The sequence below is a fragment of the Monodon monoceros genome, unplaced genomic scaffold, assembly GCF_005190385.1.
Source record: "Monodon monoceros isolate NGI ecotype Baffin Bay Population unplaced genomic scaffold, NGI_Narwhal_1 Super_Scaffold_3, whole genome shotgun sequence".
NCBI classification, from domain to species: Eukaryota; Metazoa; Chordata; class Mammalia; order Artiodactyla; family Monodontidae; genus Monodon; species Monodon monoceros.
This window is the reverse complement of record NW_021703780.1, coordinates 58,153,109-58,175,557: the sequence shown is the minus strand read 5'-3', so window position 1 is coordinate 58,175,557 and position 22,449 is coordinate 58,153,109. Positions and strand designations below refer to the sequence as shown.

The following is a 22,449-nucleotide window of genomic DNA, read 5'->3' as shown; positions in this document are numbered from 1 at the left end:
TGTCAAAAGTTCCTACAAATCTGCATATGCCTAGACACCAAGCAAGTCGGCCAAAATCAGTACATAGAAAATTTTAGGAAAACTAGCTTTTTCACATCTTATAGGTAAACTCTTTGAAAACTCCAGATGTAACCTTTGGGTGTGTGTGTCCAGCTCTGATTTTAAACTGAACCAGAAAGTAATCACCTGAAAACATTTCATAGAGCAGGCAGCCCAAGGACCAGAGGTCACTGGTAATGGAGAAGTCAGTACCCCTCACAATTTCTGGAGCTGTATAGATAAGAGATCCTAAGAACAAGGGAGAAAGGACAGCTTTGTTAGGCGTTTGTCCTGTTCCCAACACAAATCTACCTAGGAGAGACCAGGTGAGGTGAAAAAAGATGGGAGAACACGCACATAAATATAATTTCATGCATATTTCACATTTTTTTAATGTTTTCTAATATTAAGGTCCCACTTCCCAAGACTATGTGAGAATATATAAAAATACAAAGATTTTGAATGTTCACCTGAGTAAGAGGTGTGGCACATTGAGGTGCATTCTTTTTTTAAATTAACAATGCAAATAGCTGAAAGAAAAGAACCTTTGATTGTAGTATTTTGAATAGGATAGGTTAAGTTATGCAGCAGTAAGCACCCCAAATTCCCACTGACTTAACCACACAGGTTTTCTTATAACTGAAACTACACGTCCCTCACAGGTCAGCCAAGGGGCCCCGACCCTCACAGTCCGTCCATCCAAGACCCAGGCTTCATTTCAACCATGCTTCCTCAATCACCAAGGCAGGGGCAAAGAACGTAGCAAATTAAACACTGGCTCTTAAAATTCCCAAAGAGACTCGCATCACTTCTGCGCACACTTGGTGAGCTTTGGCAGGGAAGATGCAATCCTACCATGTAACCAGAAGAGGAACAGAACAGGACCTATTTGGTGAACAGCACTAGTGTGTATCATGTACACTTGATACAGAGTTTAGTATTACATAGAAACACCAAATTCTAGAGATAGAAATTTCCCTTGCTTACTTATGAGAGCAGCTGAAGCCTGGAAGGTACTCTAACATCCTCTAAGTCACAGAGCTGGGCAGTAACAGAGCACTCGCCAAAACCCACAGCCTCCCATCTTCCAGTGAGAATGTTCTTACCATGAAGTGAGTAATCACCAATCCCTTGGAAAAGAGGTTAATGTGCGCCCACCATGGGGACTGTTCTTAGATTAAGCTCAGAAGTAATCGAGTGTCACTGCTAGAAACTCTGACATTTCTTCACAACACAGCCCTCTTCCCCTTACGGAAGGGGAAAATTTCAAATACACGTTCCTGAAACATATTGCCCTCCTTGGTTTCTGTATAAAAGCATAGTCCATAATACTCATTTTCATAGGATGCCACGGAATGATATTTGGGGATTTAGAAAGCCTTCTTCCTGGGCGTGAAATCTTACTTCAAGACTGGCCCTGCAAGTTAAAGTTCCTCGCTCGTATTTATGGGGCCTCTGTTAACCCGCTGCTCCCCCGCCGTCCCTTTCCCTCATTCCTCTCATCCACAGCCATATGACTACCAAGCCCAAGGATGCCACTCTCTCTCTCAGTGCCCTTTGCTTCCTGGTGAGTGTACCAGAGCTTCGGTGGTCCAAAGTCTCAAGTACATACACCAGGAACTTGAGGAAAAAAGATCTTTATCACTTCTATCAAAAGTTCTGGTATAAGAAATATGACTTCACGCTCTCCCCTCAAGCACAGCAATCTAACAGCCCAGGCCCCATCTCACTGACAAAACCACCTCCCAAGGACGCACCCTTAGAAACCTTCCTTACTTGCAGAAGAATATCAGCTGCTCAACAACGCTGAGTATCTCCTGAGCCACCAGTGTGTGCCAGACACTGTTCTAAGAGCTGAGGATACAGCAGGAAGGGAGACAAAACCCCGCTCCTTATGTTCTAATGAGTGGTCAGTGATAAAGCTAAGGATAAGGCTTTGTCAGAGGTTCCCTGCGCCTCACACGGCACTAGAGCCACACGGAAAATGTGGGCCCTGGACAAAACCATCCATAAATCCAGACTTCTCCTGATCATTTTTAATACATTTTTTGACTGGCAACATAAAAGGTGGACATTATCTCCTAAACACGTGACTTGGGCGGCCCACAACTAGAGTTCTGACCTGGAAGCTCTCCACGTACCTCTGACTCTACTTTTCATGTTTTTCTTCAGTACATTTTCCCCGCTATCACCTCCTCCTTCTTCTGCTGCCACCAATGCAAAGAATTCTTCCAAATTTTCACCTTCCACTTTGGCCAAGCAAAAATTACTAAACTTCAGTGTGCCAGGCCCTTCCAAGAGTATCTATAAAGGTTAAAAAACAAATGTGTTTAGAAACAAATTCTGTTCAATTTGCATTTCCATCCGTACCTCTTGTAATCTCACTATAGAGCTCTGAGTATTGGTTTTCTTGCTTCATCACAACTCAGAAAATTAAATGCTTACAATTTTTTAAAAAAAGAAGCGAAAGAAACATAAATTCAACATTTGACTAGTAAGAGAATCAAATATTAAATTGTCCCTTCTCAGATGTAGATGAAAAACACATCATTTAACCACAGAGGGAAACCTCAGTCTTTTGGGAAAGATAAAAAGGAAAGTATATGAAACAATCTATACTCACCTATCCTCAGTGACAGTTGAAAGAGGATTTGGAAGCCCACCTGTCCTAGGGGTTGTTCATTCAAATGAGGACATATGATTTAGGGTTAAGACTAGGGTGTTGAAGTTAGAGATCTAGATTTGAGCCCTAGGTCCACCACTTACTGGCAGTCTGACCTGCAGACTTTACTTAACCTTTGTAAATCTGTCTCTTCACCTACAAAATGGAAAAAAAGATACTTAACTCTTCGGACTGTTGTAAGGACTGAGGCTATACACGATGCAGAAGGCTTCTGACAGTGACTGGCATGTGTTAAGTGCACAAGTCTGCTAATATAATTTGTGATTAGAAGTTATCTGTTGATTGTTGAAATCATACCTTTATCTCTTCCTCCCTGGCAATGGATCAGGGGGCTTCTTGGTCCTTAAAAGCAATGTAAAGTATACCCTCAACTTCTAGTCACAAATACTAAGGATGTCAGTTAGTCTACAACAGTGACCTTTAAACTTTTTTTTTGAGCAGCCTGGAGGCCTTGTTAAGAAAAACTACTAGTCCCTACCCTGAGAGTTCCTGATTCAACAGGTCTGGGGCAGGGCCCAAGAACCTGCATTTCTAACAAGTTCCAGGTAATGCTGATGCTGCTAGTACAGGGAACACACTTTGAAAACCACCGGCAGGGGGCAGATAAAAATTTTAAGTTAGTAAATATTTTGGACTTTGCAAGCCGTAAGGCTTCTGTCCTGATTATGGAAGTCTGCAGCCACTGACAATACATAAATGAAAGAATGTGGGTGTTCCAGTAAAACTCCATTTACAGAAACAGTCATCCTGCCGGAACTCTGCCAACCCCAGTTCTGGAATAAAAGTAACCTTACTTATCAGCCTGAAGCTCCTAGGTTATAAAGAGCTGATACTAGACCTCACTAAAGAGCTCCCACACAGAGGTTGGTACGTTATAGCCTCTAGGCTTGTATAAGCATGAGCTAAGAGAGGTTTTTATGTTTCTGAACAGTTGGAAAAAAATGAAAATAAGCTAATATTTCTTGACATGTGAAAATTACATGAAACTGACATTCCAGTGTCTATAAATAAAGTTTTATTGAAACAAAGGCACACCCATGCATTTACATATTGTCTATAGCTGCTTTCAGGGCTGTAATGCAGTTAAGTGGTTATAGTCTTGACACAAGTATATGAATATTTCAACAAGAACTTCTATTTGTTATACAGAATTTTTACGGAGCTTTTTGTAGGTTTAATTAGGTTCTTATATAGATGGCCTAGAAAAATGTTTAACAAGGAAATATTCAACTTTTCATTTCATTGTGTTCACATTAACAAAGGAAAAGAACTAGCAGCTAAGACCAGTAACACATACAATCCCTAAGAAAATGTCCTAAAAGTTTAACCTAAATATAATGCATAATCCTCACAATCTCCCTGAAATATCTACTTCCACATCACAGGCAAGAAAACTAAGGTACAGAGAGAGAGAAAAGGTAACTTGTCCAGGGCCCACAGCTTCTAAATATCAGTGTTAATGTGGCTCTGACTCTAAGCAGGTTTTGTGACTCTACTACACTGAAGCACGTTTACTTATGGATAATTAGTTTTACCAGAAAAGAAAAATATTTGATCCATAATATCAGGAATCATACATACATAGCCAAGAATGTCATCATCAAACTAAAATAATGGCTCATAACTGTGTACTATAATTTAAGAGCAAAGAATCTTATCTTACGATCTGTTGAGCTCATCATTCACCATATACCTCAAGAGCAATAATAATTACTCAAAGAACCCTGAAAGGAGGGGAGACTTCCCTTTCTAAAAGCTACTTCAATAGGTAGCTAAATAGGAACCTAAAATATAGTACAATGTACTTCCTTTTGTTTAAAAAAAATGTTCACTTAAAATTTCAAGATGTTCTATATCAAAATTGTATCTAAAAATAAAAACATCTTTGAGGAAGCCCTATGAATTGAAACACAAACAGGAAACCCAAACTTTCATGAATTACCTTCCCAGGAGAAATGTCACAAAAGAGAATGCCAAGTTGATGAAGATGATGTAATCCAGTAATCAGGTCAATCCCAAATTCTCTTACAACATCTTCTGGGAGGTTTTCGTCTTGAGCAATAACCATTTCTAAGGAACCACCTGCAAGTTGATTAAAATCACCCACTTTAACCCACCAATATTACACAGTGCCTCTGGGAGGTTCCATGCTGGGACCTGAGCATTAAAACATGATCAAATCAGTATACCTGGACAGTCTGGCAGGGGAAACATACATGTTAACAAACAGTGGTCCAAGCACCGTAAATGGAAACCTCCACGCTCCAGAGCCAGCTCAGGGAGAATGACTGCTCAGACTGTAAGAACAGTCAATAAATAAGCCAGTGGGATGAAGGGAGAATCACTGTGGTGCTGTGATTTCTCACTCCAGATCCCTCAGGAAAGAAACAGCTACAAAAATTAGTGTTAAATACTAACCTAAGCTGTGCACTTTAATCACACTGTGCAAAGTACAGTTACGTTTACTCCTGTGCAAAGTGAGGTCACATTCTACAAGAACTGCATGACAAAAAAAGGTGCTCTTCCTTAATAGTCAGAAAATCACAAACTCTCACGTACACCACTGATGAAATAAAAGGCCAATGGCAGACACACTGCAAATTCCATTTCTATACCCTACCAGGGTCCCACTCACATCTCCTGCCATCTAAGTGCCAGAAACAAACCTTTTTTTTTTTTTTTTTTTTTTTTAGGGTCAAGATTATAACAGGAGTCAAGTTCAGAGAAAGTGAAGTCTTAGCCGGCATCTGAAAGTTCAATCAGAATTAGTGCAATGAAGGTAGGCGTATTTTGGGGTCTGTTCATTTTGTTTGGCGGGTGAGGAACCATTCCAAACACAGGCATAAATTAGAGTTAGGCTATTACAATGGCCAGGGGTCACAAATAACAGCTGAAGCAAAAAGTAAAACAGGTTGAGTGCCCTGATCACCTCAAAAGTGTGTACATCTCATGAAAGTAATTAAACCATAGACTCCTCCTATTGATTCAGAAAAATAAAATGCAAATAAATTATTCCAAATAACCTCTTTAATGATTGTATTAAATTCTAAGTGCCAGTATGTAGGAGATTCATAAAGCTATAATATTTCATCTTAATATTTAATGATTTATTATTACTCAGTGTATAAATAGAAGTACACTAACCATGGTACTTGTTACATTTTTTCCTAAAGACACTGCAACTGAAAGCCCAGATAATACAGTATCTATGTATTTAGTCACCTTTCTTCCTGTATATAGTCCTAGAAAGTTATAGCAAGCAAGAGCTATAACATGTTATCTCTAATTATTGCTAGGTGGTGGTATTTGTTGATTCATCTTTGTATTTTTCCATATTGCTTAAGTTTTTAAGAGCAAGTATCCTTCGCATAAAAAGATAAGCACTTTATAAACTAATTAGCTAATAGCTAGTTGACCTAAAATACTTTGTTTTTACTGAATGGGAAAGCTTTTTTGATCAATAATCACTAAAAAAGATTTCTAAGTGTTATATAGGTGATTTAGCATTATTTTATACCAAAGTAAAGTTAACCCCAAATTGAATTTTACACGTCTTCCTCTTACCAAACACCTTTACCCTTTTCCAGTCCCTAATATCTATCAAGCAATAGGTGTTCAAGTTAACGTACTCAATAGTATCAACACTGCTTATATTTGTAATAGAAGAAAAATGGAAAATAGCAAAAACTATATCAGGGCTTCCCTGGTGGCACAGTGGTTAAGAATCCACCTGCCAAAACAGGGGACACGGGTTTGAGCCTTGGTCTGGGATGATCCCACATGCCGCAGAGTAACTAAGCCCGTGCGCCACAACTACTGAGCCTGCGCTCTAGAGCCCATGAGTCACAACTACTGAGCCCGCGTGCCACAACTACTGAAGCCCGCGAATCTAGAGCCTGTGCTCTGCAACAAGAGAAGCCACCACAACAAGAAGCCCACTCACTGCAACGAAGAGTAGCCCCTGCTCGCCACAACTAGAGAAAGCCCACGCACAGCAACAAAGACCCAACACAGCCAAAAATAAATAAAATAAATTTATAAAAAAAAAAAACTACATCATATGTTTTTCAAAACTATATATTGTGGCTACAATCGTAGCACTTCTTACATGATCTTACCTGTGCAGAGTTCCACGACTAGCCAGAGATGATTACTGGTTTCATACCATTCATGAAAAGTTACAATATTCTTGTGTTTAATTTCATGGGTGAGACGAACCTATAAAAACACACAGCATTCACACTAAAATAAAAAAGTTCTTAAACCCTTGCATCTATTAAGAAACACCTAAATACACAACTGGGAAATAAACAAGAAGACACTGGGATTTATTCAGTGGAATTCTATACAGACATTAAGAATGATGGTTATGAAGGCTGGTGACATGGAAAAATGCTAATTCAATATACAGTCTTTAAAAACAAACAAAACCTTGTACAAAAGTTTTGTGTATTTGTGTAAATTAACATCACAAAAGAATATTCATAGGAAAAATGACCAGAAGGTATACATCAAAATAGCTGCCGTTAGGAGTAGAATTACTCGTGTTTTTAAATTCTTTCTACTTCTCATTTTCCCTCTCCTATATTAAGTACCCAGTACTTTCATAATGAGGAAAAAAGAAATAATTTTAAAGGAAACAAAAAAAACCTTTAAGTAAGAATAACCTAAAGGCTCCAAAATACAATAATAGTTAAATAAGTTGTATATTAATAATTATTATTAGGCCAACATTAAAGTATTTGTTGAATTTTATAACATGGAAAAATGACGTTATAATGTTAAGTGAAAAAAGCAAGAAATAAAATTATGTAATACCATGATTAGAAAATTTTTTAAAAGCCCATAGAAAAAAAGACTAGAAGAAACAAACCAAAAAGAACACTGATTGCCTTCGGGTGATACAACAATGCTGCTTTCCTTCTATTCAGTTTTCTATATTCTCAAATTTTCTATAATGACAGTGTATTACTTTTACAATACTGAAAAGAACTCTCAAAGCCTTCTATTTTCTTTTTAAGCATATCCTTAGTGAATTCTAATATCAATTCACCTAGATTCTTAAAAGAGGAATGATTACAATGAACATACTGATCTTAAAATGTACATTTCCATTAGATTATAAGAATACTTATGCACCAAAAACAAGAGTGAATTCAAAACTCAACAATAAAGATGCAAAAGCCTGTCTGTTTAAAAAACACTAAGTTGCTTCTGGAATTTTTGCTTTCTCCCTTTAAAAATCCCATTATATATAGGAACTAAAACCACAAAAATGTGTGCAAACCATCAAGACTCAGAACTGCTGATGACTAACTTACCAAAGTGCTTTGCACCCTTGCTTTCTGATTTTCTTTAAAAAAAAAAAAAAAAAAAAAAAATTAGGGCTTCCCTGGTGGCGCAGTGGTTGAGAGTCCGCCTGCCGATGCAGGGGACACAGGTTCATGCCCTGGTCCGGGAAGATCCCACATGCCGCGGAGTGGCTGGGCCCGTGAGCCATGGCCGCTGAGCCTGCGTGTCCGGAGCCTGTGCTCCACAACGGGAGAGGCCACAGCAGTGAGAGGCCCTCGTACAGTTTAAAAAAAAAACAAAAAACAAAATTACAAATTCTACTATCACTCAACACTGGCTAACGGGCCCATAATTAGTAGAAATACAGAGCTCCCTGTTTTAGAAATGGAATTTGGGGACTTCCCTGGTGGTCTAGCAGTTAAGACTCCACGCTCCCAATGCAGGAGGCCTGAGTTTGATCCCTGGTCAGGAAACTAGATCCCGCATGCCTCAGCTAAAAAAAAGAAAAAAAGATCCCATGTGCTCCAACTAAGACCCGGCGCAGCCAAATAAATAAATAAATAAATATTTAAAAAAAAAAAGAAATGGAATTTGGCACACTCTAGGAACAATTAGGTGGGCTCATACTGTACCAAAAATAAAGGAAAATGAATCTACATGACTTAGAAGACAGATGAGTAGGAAAAAAAGCATCAGAGTGACCAAGAAAGAATTTGAAGAGCACCTTGTAATAGATCCCTAATATAAGGCCAAGAGAAAATGCGGAGAACCCTCAGTGAGCAAGTTGAAAGGGATCTCTGCTGATTCTGGCACAGAAAAGGGAAAATTCTAGTGAAAAAATAAAAGAGGTACAGAAATCCCGACAGAATTCAGGCCACAGCACACCCCTCCGGACCCTCCCGTACACTCAACACATGCCAAGTACCCACTCTTCCAGACGCTGGGCTGCCAACCTCACCCTCCACCCTCACCGCAACCACCCATCTGCAGCCTGCGCTGGCCAATGCAGGAGATACCGTGGCCAACACTCACCACAGATGGCTACTGTGCTCTTTTGAGGAGCAGTTGGTCTGAGCTGGGATGAGCCCCAAGTGTAAAACACACACCAGATGCTCAACACTTAACATCAAATTAGAAAAATATCTCGATAACTTTATACTGGTTGCACGCTAAAATAATAATACTTTGTATATACTGGATTAAGTAATATATATTAATAAAATGAATTCCACTTATTTTTCCTTTTTTCAGCATAGATACTATGAACTTTAAAATTAGATTTGTAGGGCTTCCCTGGTGGCGCAATGGTTGAGAGTCCGCCTGCCGATTCAGGGGACACGGGTTCATGCCCCGGTCCGGGAAGATCCCACATGCCGCAGAGCGGCTGGGCCCGTGAGCCTGTGCCCCGCAACGGGAAAGGCCACAGCAGTGAGAGGCCCGCGTATCGCAAAAAAAAATAAAATAAAATAAAAATAAATAAAAATTAGATTTGTAACCACAAGAACTTGCCTGGTGGCGCAGTGGTTAAGAATCCACCTGCCAATGCAGGAGTCACAGGTTCGATCCCTAGTCCAGAAAGGTCCCACATGCTGCGGAGCAACTAAGCCCACGGGCCACACTACTGAGCCTGTGCTCTAGAGCCCGTGTGCCACAACTACTGAAGCCCGCACGCCTAGAGCCCGTGCTCTGCAACAAGAAAAGCCACCACAATGAGAAGTCCGCGCACCACAACGAAGAGTAGCCCCCACTCACCACCTAGAGAAAGCCCTCACACAGCAACGAAGACCCAACACAGCCAAAAATAAAAAATAAAAATGTGTGTAACCCCCATTATATTCCTACTGGACAGCATTGCTAGATATTTCCTGGTTTTTTTGTTTTTTTGTTTTTTTGGTACACGGGCCTCTCACTGTTGTGGCCTCTTCCATTGCAGAGCACGGGCTCTGGACGCGCAGGCTTAGCGGCCATGGCTCATGGGCCTAGCTGCTCTGCGGCATGTGGGCTCTTCCGAGACCGGAGCACGAACCCGTGTCCCCTGCATCACAGGCAGACTCTCAACCACTGCGCCACCAGGGAAGCCCTAGATTTCTTCTTTTTACTGATAACTGTATTCTCTCCAAAATCTCTTCCACACACCCTAGTCCATGACCACCACTCACTCACTTTCCAGCTCACTCGCTCTAGTACTGCTATTCCAGTTCAATTCAACCCTCCACACACTCTGCATACACCCAAGGCACTTAAGCAGACACAAACCACGCTGACTGAGCTACCTTCCACTGATGATTCCCAATCTCAAATGGCTGGTCTGTTCTCCAGGTGACTAATTCACACCTTTTCTTTCCTCTTTTCTAGAACACTGCCTTCCCCTTCCCCCATCTCCTAACTGAAGGCTTAGATTTTCACCTCAGAAGAGAAATTCCTCATGTTCCCAGCTCTGAATCTACCAACTACTGTGCACCTTGCCCCCCATATACCTGTCTTCCCTTAACTGTTCACACACCTTTCAAAAGCCGAGACCTCCTCATGTACATGAGGATGGCTGTTTTAACAAACAAAAACCAAACCAAACAAACAAACAAACAAAAAAACAGAAAATAACAAGTGCCTGCAAGGATGTAGAGAAATGGGATCCCTTGCACACTGTTGGTGGGAATATTAAATGGTATAGCCTCTGTGGAAAACAGAGTGTATATTTCATGGGTTTGGACAAATACGTAATGACATGTATCATACAGAAGAGTTTCACTGCCCTAAAATCCTCTATACTCCACCTATTCATCCTTCCCACTCCTCCCCCCGCCCCCCAAACTCTGGTAACTACTCATCTTTTTACTGTTTCCATACTTTTGCCTTTTCCAGAATGTCATATGGTTGGAATCATACAGTATGTAGCCTTTTCAGATCAGCTTCTCTTACCTAACAACGTGCATTTAAGGTTCCTGTGTCTCCTTGTGGCTTGATAGCCCATTTCTTTTTATTACTAAACAGTATTTCATTGCATATATGTAGCAGTTTGTTTATTCATTCACTTACTGAAGGGCATCTTGATTGCTTCAATTTTGAATAAAGCTACTATAAACATGTGTGTGCAGGTTTTCGTGTGGACATAAGTTTTCAACTCTTTTGGGAAAATACCAAGAGTTTGATTGTTGAATTGTCCAGAACTCTTTCCATCTTGCAGAACTGAAACTTTATACACATTAAACAATAACTCCCCATTTCCCCTTTCCCTGGCCTCCGGCAATCACCTTTGTACTTTGTTTCTGAAAGGTACCTCGTATAAAATGGTGATGGCTACACAGCAATATGCATGTATTTAATATCAAACTGTATACTTAAAAATGCTTGATGATAAATTTTATTTTATGTGTATTTTACCGCAATAAAAAAAAAAAGTTGGAAAAAAAAAGCTAGGTTTGGTCCAAGGAGCCTGGGCTGTAAAGTTGGTACAGCTATTGCAAACCCAAGTCACTCTCACCCAATGTACTTCCTTTGGAAAGCTTCATAATCATATACTAAATTTAAAAGTAAGTGATCTAATATAGAGTATATTTTCCCTGACTCTTACAAAAACAAACAACAAAAACCTAAGTTGCTAATTACTTGGGTATGTTTATTAGTCATTATTCAGGATTGGTGGCACTACAGAGAAAAGGCTGCCCATTCCAAATTGAAAATGTGCCATTTGCTATAGTGAGTTCAATGGCTTCTGTTTACATACTACTTAACTCTATCTGATCATAACTGTCTTTTCCCAAAGGGAGGGAAACATACTTGACTTACCCAATTGGTTATTTCAGGCCTCTTGCACTTATCAGTACAGAGAATAGCTACAAAATTGATTGTTCCCTTCCGTCGCCCTTTGTAGACAACTGTCTTGCTTCCTCTGCCAATCTCTTCATACAGAATGAAGTTTTCCATCTCTGGGCTGACTTCTCACGTTTGATAAAATGGCAGCCTAATAGCATCTCTAGCTCCTAAAAAGTAAACAAAAATGACACTTAAAAATGCAAGCTTGGGACTTCCCTGGTGGTGTAGTGGTTAAGAATCCACCTGCCAATGCAGCAGACTCGGATTCAAGCCCTGGTCTGAGAAGATCCCACATGCCGCAAAGCAAATAAGCCCCTGCACCACAACTACTGAGCCTGCGCTCTAGAGCCTGCGAGCCACAACTACTTAAGCCCACGCACCCAGAGCCCATGCTGTGCAACAAAAGAAGCCACCGCAATGAGAAGCCCGTGCAACAAAGAGTAGCCCTCACTCACTGCAACTAGAGAAAGCATGCACACAGCAACGAACACCAAATAACAGCCAAATAAATAAATAAATTTATTTTTTTTAATGCAAGCTAGTTGCATGATTAATTAGCCTAAGCTATTTAATATGTAAATAAATCTAATAATTCTATAAATTCAAAATATTCACCTACAAATGTTGAAGTCTTTTTCATAGAATGAAAAAAGGAAAAAAATAAAAGAAACAATTCACAAACTAATATTCAACGCCCTAGTAACAAGACTTTAATAAAAATAATGAAAATGACAGCTATTTCCAACACATGGAACAAAATCAGGGAATGAGTGAGATTTCAGCCAGTGTATCTTGATACCTCTTACTTTCTCTGTTACACTGGAAAGCACTTTGTGTCAATATTTGTATAATGAATGGGGTAATATGCCCCACCTAAACCCAAATGATGAGAAATGAGACAATGTCTGTGAATACACTCTATAAACAAATATGGAATGATAGTACATCTATCTAATCCATAAGGATTGGCGTCAATCCAAATATTATTCGAAGCAAATAAACTACTGGCTGAGCAAATTACTGGCTCCTGGGCCAAATCCAGCCTGCTGCCTATTCGATAAATTAAACTTAATTGGAACATAGTGATGCTCAATCATTTATATATTTTGCCCAAGGATGCTTTCAGGCTACTATGGCAGTGTTGAGTAGTTGTAACAGAGACCCTATGGCCTGCACACCCTCTAAAATATTTACTATCTGGCCCTTTACAGAAAAAGTTTGCCAACTCCTGTTTTAAATCAAGAATTTTTTTTTAAAACATCCACATCATTATCAAGGATAATGAGTTCATTTTCTTTGCCAAGAAAAATCCCCTAGTATTCCTGAGTGAAAAACAATTTGATGTAGTCTTTTACTAGTCTAGACTTTTTGTGTGTGTGTGTGTGGTATGCAGGCCTCTCACTGTTGTGCCCTCTCTCGTTGCGGAGCACACGCTCCAGACGTGCAGGCTCAACGGCCATGGCTCACGGGCCCAGCCACTCCGCGGCATGTGGGATCTTCCCGGACCGGGGGCACGAACCCGTGTCCCCTGCATCGGCAGGCGGACTCTCAACCACTGCGCCACCAGGGAAGCCCACTAGTCTAGATTTTTAATTAAAACTGAAATAAAACAATGGACTTGATATATTAAATATATTTCCAACAACAAAGTTATTTACTCAACCAAAAACATCTTTTAAACTGGCATCTCTTTGAGAGGATTATACATGCTAAACTACATAAAACTTCCCAGAAATTATCCAAGCAGTAAGATATCCTCTTTAAAAACAGCTTATGTTTCCGTATGGTACCCAGGAAGTCAGAACATAGCAAAATCCCTATGAAACAGAACGTAAAAGAGCAATAAATTAATGGGTATGGGGTTTCTTTGGGGGCAGATAAAATGTTCTAGAATTAGATAATGTGGATGGTTGTATAACTTTGTAAATACACTAAAATTCACTGAATTGTACAATTTTAAAGGGGGTGAATTTTATAGTATGTGAATTTTATCTCAATATTTTTACTGAGGTATAACTGACATATAACAGCGTGTAAGTTTAAAGGGTACAACGTGTTGACACATTTATACATTATAATAGTGTTAAGTAATGCTATGATGGTAACCATCTCATCACATAATTGTTTCTTTTTTCTGGCAAGAACATTTAAGATCTAGTCTCTTAGCAACTTCGAAGTACATAGTACATTTTTGCTGACTATGATCACGATGATGTACATTATATCTCCAGAACTTATTCATCTTTGGTTATAAGCCATATAGCAACAGACAGAGGAGCAAGATTTGGCCCGTAGGCAATAGTTTACTGACCCCTGTCTTGGTATAGGAAACCATTAATCTAAGAATCTAGGAATAACTCTATGATTCCAACTTCCAATGAAATTAAAACTTACTGCAAGATGGGAAAAATTCTACTATAAAAACTTATAGGCTCATGGACTTCCCTGGTGGTGCAGTGGTTAAAAATCCGCCTGCCAATGCACGGGACATGGGTTCGAGCCCTGGTCCAGGAGGATCCCACATGCCGCGGAACAACTAAGCCCCTGCGTCACAACTACTGAGCCTGCGCTCTAGAGCCCGCGAGCCACAACTACTGAGCCCGCGTGCCTTAGAGCCCACGCACCACAACTACTGAAGCCCACACACTCTAAGGCCCATGTGCAGCAACTACTGAGCCCATGTGCTGCAACTACTGAAGCCCATGTGCCTAGAGCCCGTGCTCCGCAACAAGCCACCGCAATGAGAAGCCCGCACAAAACAAAGACCCAATGCAGCCAAAATAAAAATTAAAATTAAAAACACTTATAGGCTAGTAATTACCTTTAGTCATTTGGATTATAAACCTGGTATCTAGATCAAATAAGAAATCGAACTACTAACAGCGAAATTCCTAAATTCTAAGTAGAAAAAATGTGGGACAGTTTTGAATTTAAATCAATCAAACCCAAAAAAGGCACAGATAATATCTATTTTAAGAAACAGTTTTACTAAGTCCCTTTTACATTCCTCTCCTCCCTGAAACCCACTCATTAAAAAGAACTGTAAAAAATTAATGAACATGTATAACTGAATTACTCTGCTGTACATCTGAAATTAAAACATTGTAAATCAACTATATTTCAATAAAAAAAATTTTTTTAATTAATAAACAGAAACACAGGAAGATAGCATCCACTTCCTAAAGCTTTTGGCCTTAAAGGGACATAAGGTCACCAAAGAAAAACTGCAATTTGCCCAAACCCAGGTTTGATATTTAGGGCATCTAATATCAGAAAAAGGGCTACACCTAGACCCAGATAGACTTCATGGCAGCCTACGTTTCCCAAAACCAAAACTAACCACCAGCTGTGAGGTTTTCTCAGGCTAGTTGGTTACTGCAGAAATTGGATCCCACATTTCGCTTACAGCCAAATCTCTACATGTTTTACTCAACAATAACAACCTCAACCCAATCTTTTGAGAAGGACCACAAGACACAGCCTTCAAGGCCTTAAAATAGAGTTTGATGAACCTACCTGCCCTTGGGCATCCCCATTATCGTATTTCCTTTTTCTTTTTTGTATATGAAAAGGAAGAGCATGCCCTTGGGGTAGTCACCCAAACCCATGGAGACCACCATCAGCCCAAAGGGTATTATAAACAGCACCTGGACCCTGTGGCACAGGGATACCCCTTTGTCTTAGAGCCATTATAGCCACTGCCCTTTCGTTAAGGCCACTGGGAAAATCATGTGGGATCCCCTTTAACCATCTGTACCTCATGCAATAGAAGCTCTCCTAAATTCTCATTACACTCAACGTTTATCAGCTGGCCTCCTCACCACCTATGAAATCCTTTTGTTAACTGCCCCTCCCATAACTCTTTTATTGTTGTAATAACTTAACCTGGCTACTCTTCTCCCCTCCTTCACCAACAAAGTACCTCTCCACAGGAATCACCTCATGGTTCTATAGGAAATTCCACTGGGTAAACGTGACTTCTCATGGTTCACTGATGGTTATTTTAAAGGTGACAACGGCAAATACTCTGCTGGGTATGCTATTGGAACTCCTTTTGATGTTGTTGAGGCAGCATCTTTACCTATGGCTACTTCAGCCCAACATACACCCTTACAGGGGCTTGTAGTTTAGCCAAGGACAAAAGTGTCAATATTTACACTGACAGTAGATATGCTTTTAGAGTAGCTCATGATTTTGGAATGTTGGGGAAGCAATGTGGCTTCTTTACTTCCAGTGGAAATAAAATTTTAAGTGGCCCCTATGTTCTGGAATTATTGAATGCAATACTTTTACCTGCCGCTTTAGCTATTATTAAGATTCCACAGCATTCTAAGCTTGACTCTCTGGAAGCAAAAGGAAATCACCTTGCTGCTATTTCTGCAAGGAATGCTGCCCTTAAAGGGACCAACGGCAGCCAAACCTCTGTCACGGTCCAAAGAGATATTTCTCCAAATGATAATTTAGAAAAACTGGCTAGAAAGGCCCAACAGTTGGCCTCAGAAAAGGAAAAACAAGATTAGAAATTCAGGATGTTCCCTGGTGGCACAGTCGTTAAGAATCCACCTGCCAATGCAGGGGACACGGGTTCAAGCCCTGGTCCGGGAAGATCCCACATGCCACGGAGCAACTAAGCCCGTGCGCCACAACTACTGAGCGTGCATTCTACAGCCTGCGCGCCACAACTACTGAGCCCATGTGCCACAACTACTGAAGCCCACGCGCCTAGAGCCCGTGCTCCACAACAAGAGAAATCACCGCAATGAGAAGCCCGCACACCGCAACGAAGAGTAGCCCCCACTCACGGCAACTAAAGAAAGGCCACACGCAGCAACGAGGACCCAATGCAGCCAAAAATAAATAAATAAAAATAAAAGAAAGCTGACTTAAAAAAAAAATTAGAAATTCAGCAACTGTTGGTTTGATAGAAGAGAAAGCTCTGGTTTGAACTAAGTAACAACAGTCCTATGGGAGACCAAGATCCCCACTCCTCACCACTGTACATGCATTAAAGCATCAGTCTACTGACAAAATGATAGCCTTCATGAATCAATACTGCTGGGGAAACATTAAGAAGGCCACAAAAGGTGCCTACCTCACTTGTCAAAATACAACCCATGTAGGCCTGTGCGTACTGCCCCGGGACATTTTCATCTGCATGATGGACCATTTGAGGTCTGGCAAATGGATTTCATAAAACTTCATCTAGTGAATAAAGTATGATTTAGTCACGGTCTGTACGTTTTCACTGGACTTCCCTTGCAGACAGCCTACTGCCTCTTAACGTGGCTAAAGTCCTTTTGGAAAAGAGTATCGCTACTTGGGAAACTCCTCTCAAACTTCATAGTAATCAAGTAACCCATTTCACAGGCCAGGTGCCTCAACAAGTGTGCGCTGTTCATCTGGTTTTACAACACTTACACTTTACTTACCATCTTCAATCCTCTGCTTTAGTTGAACATACTAACAGCATTATGAAGACTCAATTGGCAAAATGTGTAAAGGCCCTCCAAACACCTTAGCCAAAAGCATTGCTGTTGGTTCTCCTAAATCTCAGATCCACCCCTTTTGGAATTCAGAAACTCTCAACCTTTGAGATCATCACAGGACACCCAAAGCACTTGTCCCCTGCTTCTTACTACCCACAATTAATAAAATGAGAGATACTCCAACATTGAAAGGTCTAATCGTCTCTATTAAAAATAACCATGATGGGCTTCCCTGGTGGCGCAGTGGTTGAGAGTCCGCCTGCCAATGCAGGGAACACGGGTTCGTGCCCCGGTCCGGGAAGATCCCACATGCCGTGGAGCGGCTGAGCCCGTGAGCCATGGCCGCTGAGCCTCCACGTCCCGAGCCTGTGCTCCGCAACAGGAGAGGCCACAACAGTGAGAGAGGCCCGTGTACCGCAAAAAAAAAAAACAAACATGTTTTGGTAGGGCGGTCTTTTTAAATTTACTTATTTTATTTATTTTTGTCTGTGCTGGATCTTTGTTGCTGTGTGCGGGCTTCATCTAGCTGCAGCAAACAGGGGCTACTCTTCGTTGCAGTGTGCCGGCTTCTCGTTGCAGTGGTTTCTCTTGTTGCAGAGCACGGGCTCTAAGCACACGGGCTTCAGTAGTTGTGGTGCACAGACTTAGTTGCTCCGTGGCATGTGGGATCTTCCCAGATCAGGGCTGGAACCCGTGTCCCCTGCATTGGCAGGCAGATTCTTAACCACTGCGCCACCAAGGAAGCCCGGTAGGGCAGTCTTTTTACCATGCACCCTCAGGAGACGAAGACCTTAAGCATCACACCTTGCAAACTGGAGATTTCATTTACTGGAAAAGACACTTCCAGAAGAACTGTCTTCAGCATCACTGGAAAGGCCCCTATCAAGTACTAGTAACCAACGCTTGTGCCACCAAACTCCAAGGAATACAACTCTTGGATTCACAATACATCTAAAGGAAGCACCGCACTCTGACTGGACCTGCACATCCTCTGGTGACCTGAAAGTAAAGATTTCCCGGAATTGAAGCAGACATTATCTGATGAGACAGCTTTCCCAAGATATCCAGATCAGACCTGCTGGAAGTTTGCCACTGTTAGGCTGCACCCCTCAGGCCTGCAAGCCTTGTAGCTGCCAAGCCTCGAAGAGCCCAGACTCAGTGACAGAGACATAAATGGCTTACTGGACAGAGGATCTTACATGCCTGAAGCAAGGTCCTGGAGTGACACCCCACCGTGTATGGCAGACAGCAGGCAGGACAGGACACGGCAGCACTCTTCACTACTCAAGGGAGGAGGAGGCTACCATTTACGGGGGTGGGAATTGACATCAGATGGGCTCATCAGTTACCAGGGACTAATTAACCTCTATAATTAAGATGATTGGATAGTCACGTGAGTGAGGCAGGGACTGGTCAAGCTGGGCGTGTACAGAGAGCAGAGAACAGCCATTTTGAATGGCCTAACCAGACAGAAGCCAAACCTTTGATGATGGCCTAAGACTTCAGAGGATCGCCAATGTCTATCATCTTGACAACATATGCATTTTAGATTAAAAGTGCCTGAGAGTTCTCCCTCCTACCTTTCCTTGTTACTTGTGACCTTAATAGGTTTCCCATCTGTGCACTTTCCCTCCGACTTGAGACACTACACCCAGGAAAGATACTTCCCGACATTGAGGGACAAAAAGCCCCTGAAACTAGAAAACCTGACTCTTGATCAGCAATGCTTTCAGAGAAAAATCTTGATCAAAATGGAGAAGTGTAAAAAACTAATAAACAGAAACCTCAATTAGAGTCAGAAGACCAGAAGCGGGGAGCTCTCATGCCCTGCAAAGATAGCAGAGCCCAAGGAGAAGAAGAAAGATTCCTCTTGGCTGGCAAGGACTCAACTCAATGAAAAGCCATGGATTCTTTATTACAGCCCTCCCAACTTCCTTTTCCTCTCTAAAAAAAGCTTTCGCCTTCCCTGCCATGCTGGGGAATTGCACGGTGGCTTGTCATGGTTACACACCCCGAATTGGGATTCCCTGCTGATGCCAAATAAACCCATCTTTCCTGGAGAAATGTGTGCCAGTCTTTTGGTTCAGGTAAACAGAACCAGTGCCGAGTCCTAACCCACTAAAATGCAGCCTTAACAGGAGTAATTATGTGGCAAAAAAAATAACCAGAGACCTTAATTAAATGTTCACGAATTGGTACATTAGGATACATCAGAATAAGATGTTGAAATAAGTTTTTATGTAAGATGAGTGATTTCTTGAAAACAAGGTTTTAGGCCACAAGAAAATAAAACCTTAAAATTTTGAATTTGAGTCAGGCCAAATTCACGTCCTCAACCTTTCACTGAATAGAGGCATCTGAGCAGAGCAGGCAGCTGAAATTAACAAAACACATCAATTACAAACTGGGTTTAGACAAGGGTTTATTACCTGCAGCACTTCCCGATTCTGTGAGCTCAACTTCCTTAGGCTAAAATAAGAATTGGATCAGATGGTCTTCTAAGTTTAAGTTATCTTCCAAATTTGAAAGCCCATGACTAAGATTCTTTTTGACTCACTCCAGGGATGTTCCTCACCTTAGACTTCCTAATATGCATTTTTTTTAACATTTGTAACCTCAACTTGTAAAATAAAACACAAATACAGAAAAACCCACAAAATAAATGTATACTTTAATGTACTATTATAAGAGAGACATCCTTGTAATCATCACTCAGGTCAGGAATAGCACTTTACCAGCGACCCCAGAATCCCTTCCCTGAGCCTAGGACAATAACAACTCCTACTCCCCAAAAGTAATCACTCTCCGGACTTTGATGCGTTTCTTTATAGTTTTCTCACTGTAGTGTGCATTCCCATATACCACAGTTTAGTCTTCCACATTTTCTAAAAGCATGGTGCATTTTTAAGTCTCTTTTAATCTACAAGTTCACCTAGGTATCATCTGAGAAGCCAGAAGTCAGAGGAATTCACACATACGAGCAACTGAAGCATTTAAGATTCAGCGGACAGAACCTACATTCAATAAACTCTGAAACGGTTCAGGTGGTAACAGCACGCTGGTAAAGACATGAGTGAACCCTCCTCTTAATCATCCCCACCTTCAAATCATTAACTCCCTCTCTAGCGGCAATCAGCAACACCAGGAAACTCGATAGAAATGCAAATTCTCGCCCTGGGCCCAGATCTACTGAATCGGAAACTCTGGAAACAGGGTCCAGCAATTTTGCGTTTTAACTCGCCGTCCGGATGCGCGCTACCTTTGAAAACCGCAGGCGAAGTCAACCTTTCCCGAGAGCACAAAAGGCGGCGGGCACTATGCTAAGCACTAAACAAGTGCTCCTCCTCGCAACACTTTTCGAACCAAATCAACTGCAAGCTTTGAGCCTGGTCTGACGTCGGAAGTGTAGGCTCTAAGTCGCTACGTAAACACCCTCTCCTCCCCACCCCAAGTAGATCGCGGCCGGCGAACTGGCGGCTTTCACTGCCTCCCCACGTCCACCGACATCAGTCAGCGAGGCCGGCTTAGAACCCGGAAAGCTAAGTCAGCGTTTTAAGGGATAAAACTCCGAATACGGGGCGTCTATAAAGCGCATCTCCCGAACCCAGGTCTAGAATAGGTGTCCCGCGTACCCTGAACCAAAAGTTGTGCAGGGTTTAACACAAACACAAAGCAGAACACGAAGAGAGAGGGGGCGCCGAGGTCACAGGGTCCACGGAGGGAGGGAGGGTGGTGGTTGGCTCCCCTGCAGGCCTACAATCTCTCCAACAAACGCTGAAAGACACAGGAAGCCACCTTAAAAACGGCACTACCGCTCACCTTCTAGCTCGGTGGGGAAAAGCCGCAGGTCCACTGGAGGCCGGCCGCCAGTGCGCGCGTCTCGCCCCCGACCCCTTAGGACGAGTCCACTGGCCAAAAGCCAGGGGCGAAGCAATGGAGCAAGGCCGACAGCGTGAGGCCGTGCAGCTCTAGCACCCCTCTGTGTTTGCATTCGGCCTGCCCGTCTCCAGGGCAGCACGCAGAACGCCGGAAGGAGCGCAGGGCGCTGATTGGCTGAGCAGTTTCGCTTCCCATTGGCTGGGGCCTGGAAGTGAAGCCGCCTCGCGCCCAGCGTTAGGACGAGTCCACCGATCTACCCTAGGTCGGGGTAAAAAGTGCAGGGCTCAGAGCGTCGACGACCGGCCTTGCGAGTTCTGCACCCCTCCGCGTTTGGATTAGCCCATCCCGTTTCCAGGGCAGCACGCCGAACGCCGGAAGGAGCACAGGGGCGCTGACTGGCTGAGCACTTTGAGTAGCTATTGGCTGGGGCCCGGACGTGGGCGGCAGCGTTGGACAGTGTCCATCAGAACTGTGTGTGGGGACTGGGGGCTTGGGCGGGTGGAGGAGAACTACCTGGGCGGTAGTTGCATAGTTTGTGGCAGTGGAGTCCTGGGCCCTCGTCATTTCTTCCTGCACCCAGTGTCCTCCGTTTCCTTCCATCCTTTTTCTTTCTGACGCCCTCCAGAGTTCAGGTGGACGTGACGACATAATCCGGATAACGAATGGCTCCTCGAATAGCTTCCTGACCCTTTAGAAAAAAGAAGGCTATGAATTACCTTCTTTCTTGTACATGAGAAAACAGACCAGATCCCTGATCTCCAGTTGGTTGCTTATGACTTTCAAAGCTCCACGTTCTCAAATTCCAACCACCAGAAACGTTAACACCAGCTCCTCTCTTCCATGCGAGTTAGCGCAGAGATTATCAACTTTGGCATCAGAATCATCTGGAGCGCTGGTTAAAACAAGCCCACCCACCCACAGAACTTCTGATTCTGTAAATCAGGACGAGGCCCCTAATTTCGCATTTCTATCAAGGTTCCAGGTGATGTGGATATTGCCGATAAGGGACCACGCTTTGCAAACCTTTACGTGTAGGAACCGTGCCTCTCTCTGATCTCAAGTTAACCACATCTCCTATTCTTTGACTTCTAACCCTTCTTGCCTTCTCAGGAGTCTTACATTAGCCATTATTGTCAGTTTTTTGTATTTAAGAGAATTGATGTAGAAAAAAATTCCTCATCTATCACTTCCTAATTAATCAAGACATACAATGAAATATCAGCTAGTTTATTCCGAGTTTTGACAGCCTACGCGTTC

General features: G+C 42.1%; 1 protein-coding gene across 9 annotated transcripts in view; it reads right to left on the bottom strand.

Moving 5' to 3' along the window:
* Window positions 1-21,276, bottom strand: part of ULK4 (unc-51 like kinase 4) — a 512,654-nt gene extending 491,378 nt beyond the window's left edge. For 7 of the 9 annotated variants that reach the window (XR_003796601.1, XM_029242047.1, XM_029242045.1 and 4 more), the window contains exons 1-6: window positions 21,133-21,276; window positions 11,801-11,994; window positions 6,841-6,940; window positions 4,665-4,804; window positions 2,181-2,343; window positions 187-288 (exon numbers count right to left, since the gene is read on the bottom strand). Coding sequence is in view for 7 of the 9 variants with exons in the window: in XM_029242047.1 (XP_029097880.1) it covers window positions 187-288; window positions 2,181-2,343; window positions 4,665-4,804; window positions 6,841-6,940; window positions 11,801-11,938 (643 nt within the window). In the remaining 2 variants the exon portion in view is untranslated. Of the gene's footprint in view, window positions 1-186; window positions 289-2,180; window positions 2,344-4,664; window positions 4,805-6,840; window positions 6,941-11,800; window positions 11,995-21,132 lie in introns of those variants that run through there. The other 2 variants (XM_029242051.1, XM_029242052.1) reach the window with 2 other exon arrangements.
* Between the last annotated feature and the right edge of the window lie 1,173 nt (window positions 21,277-22,449).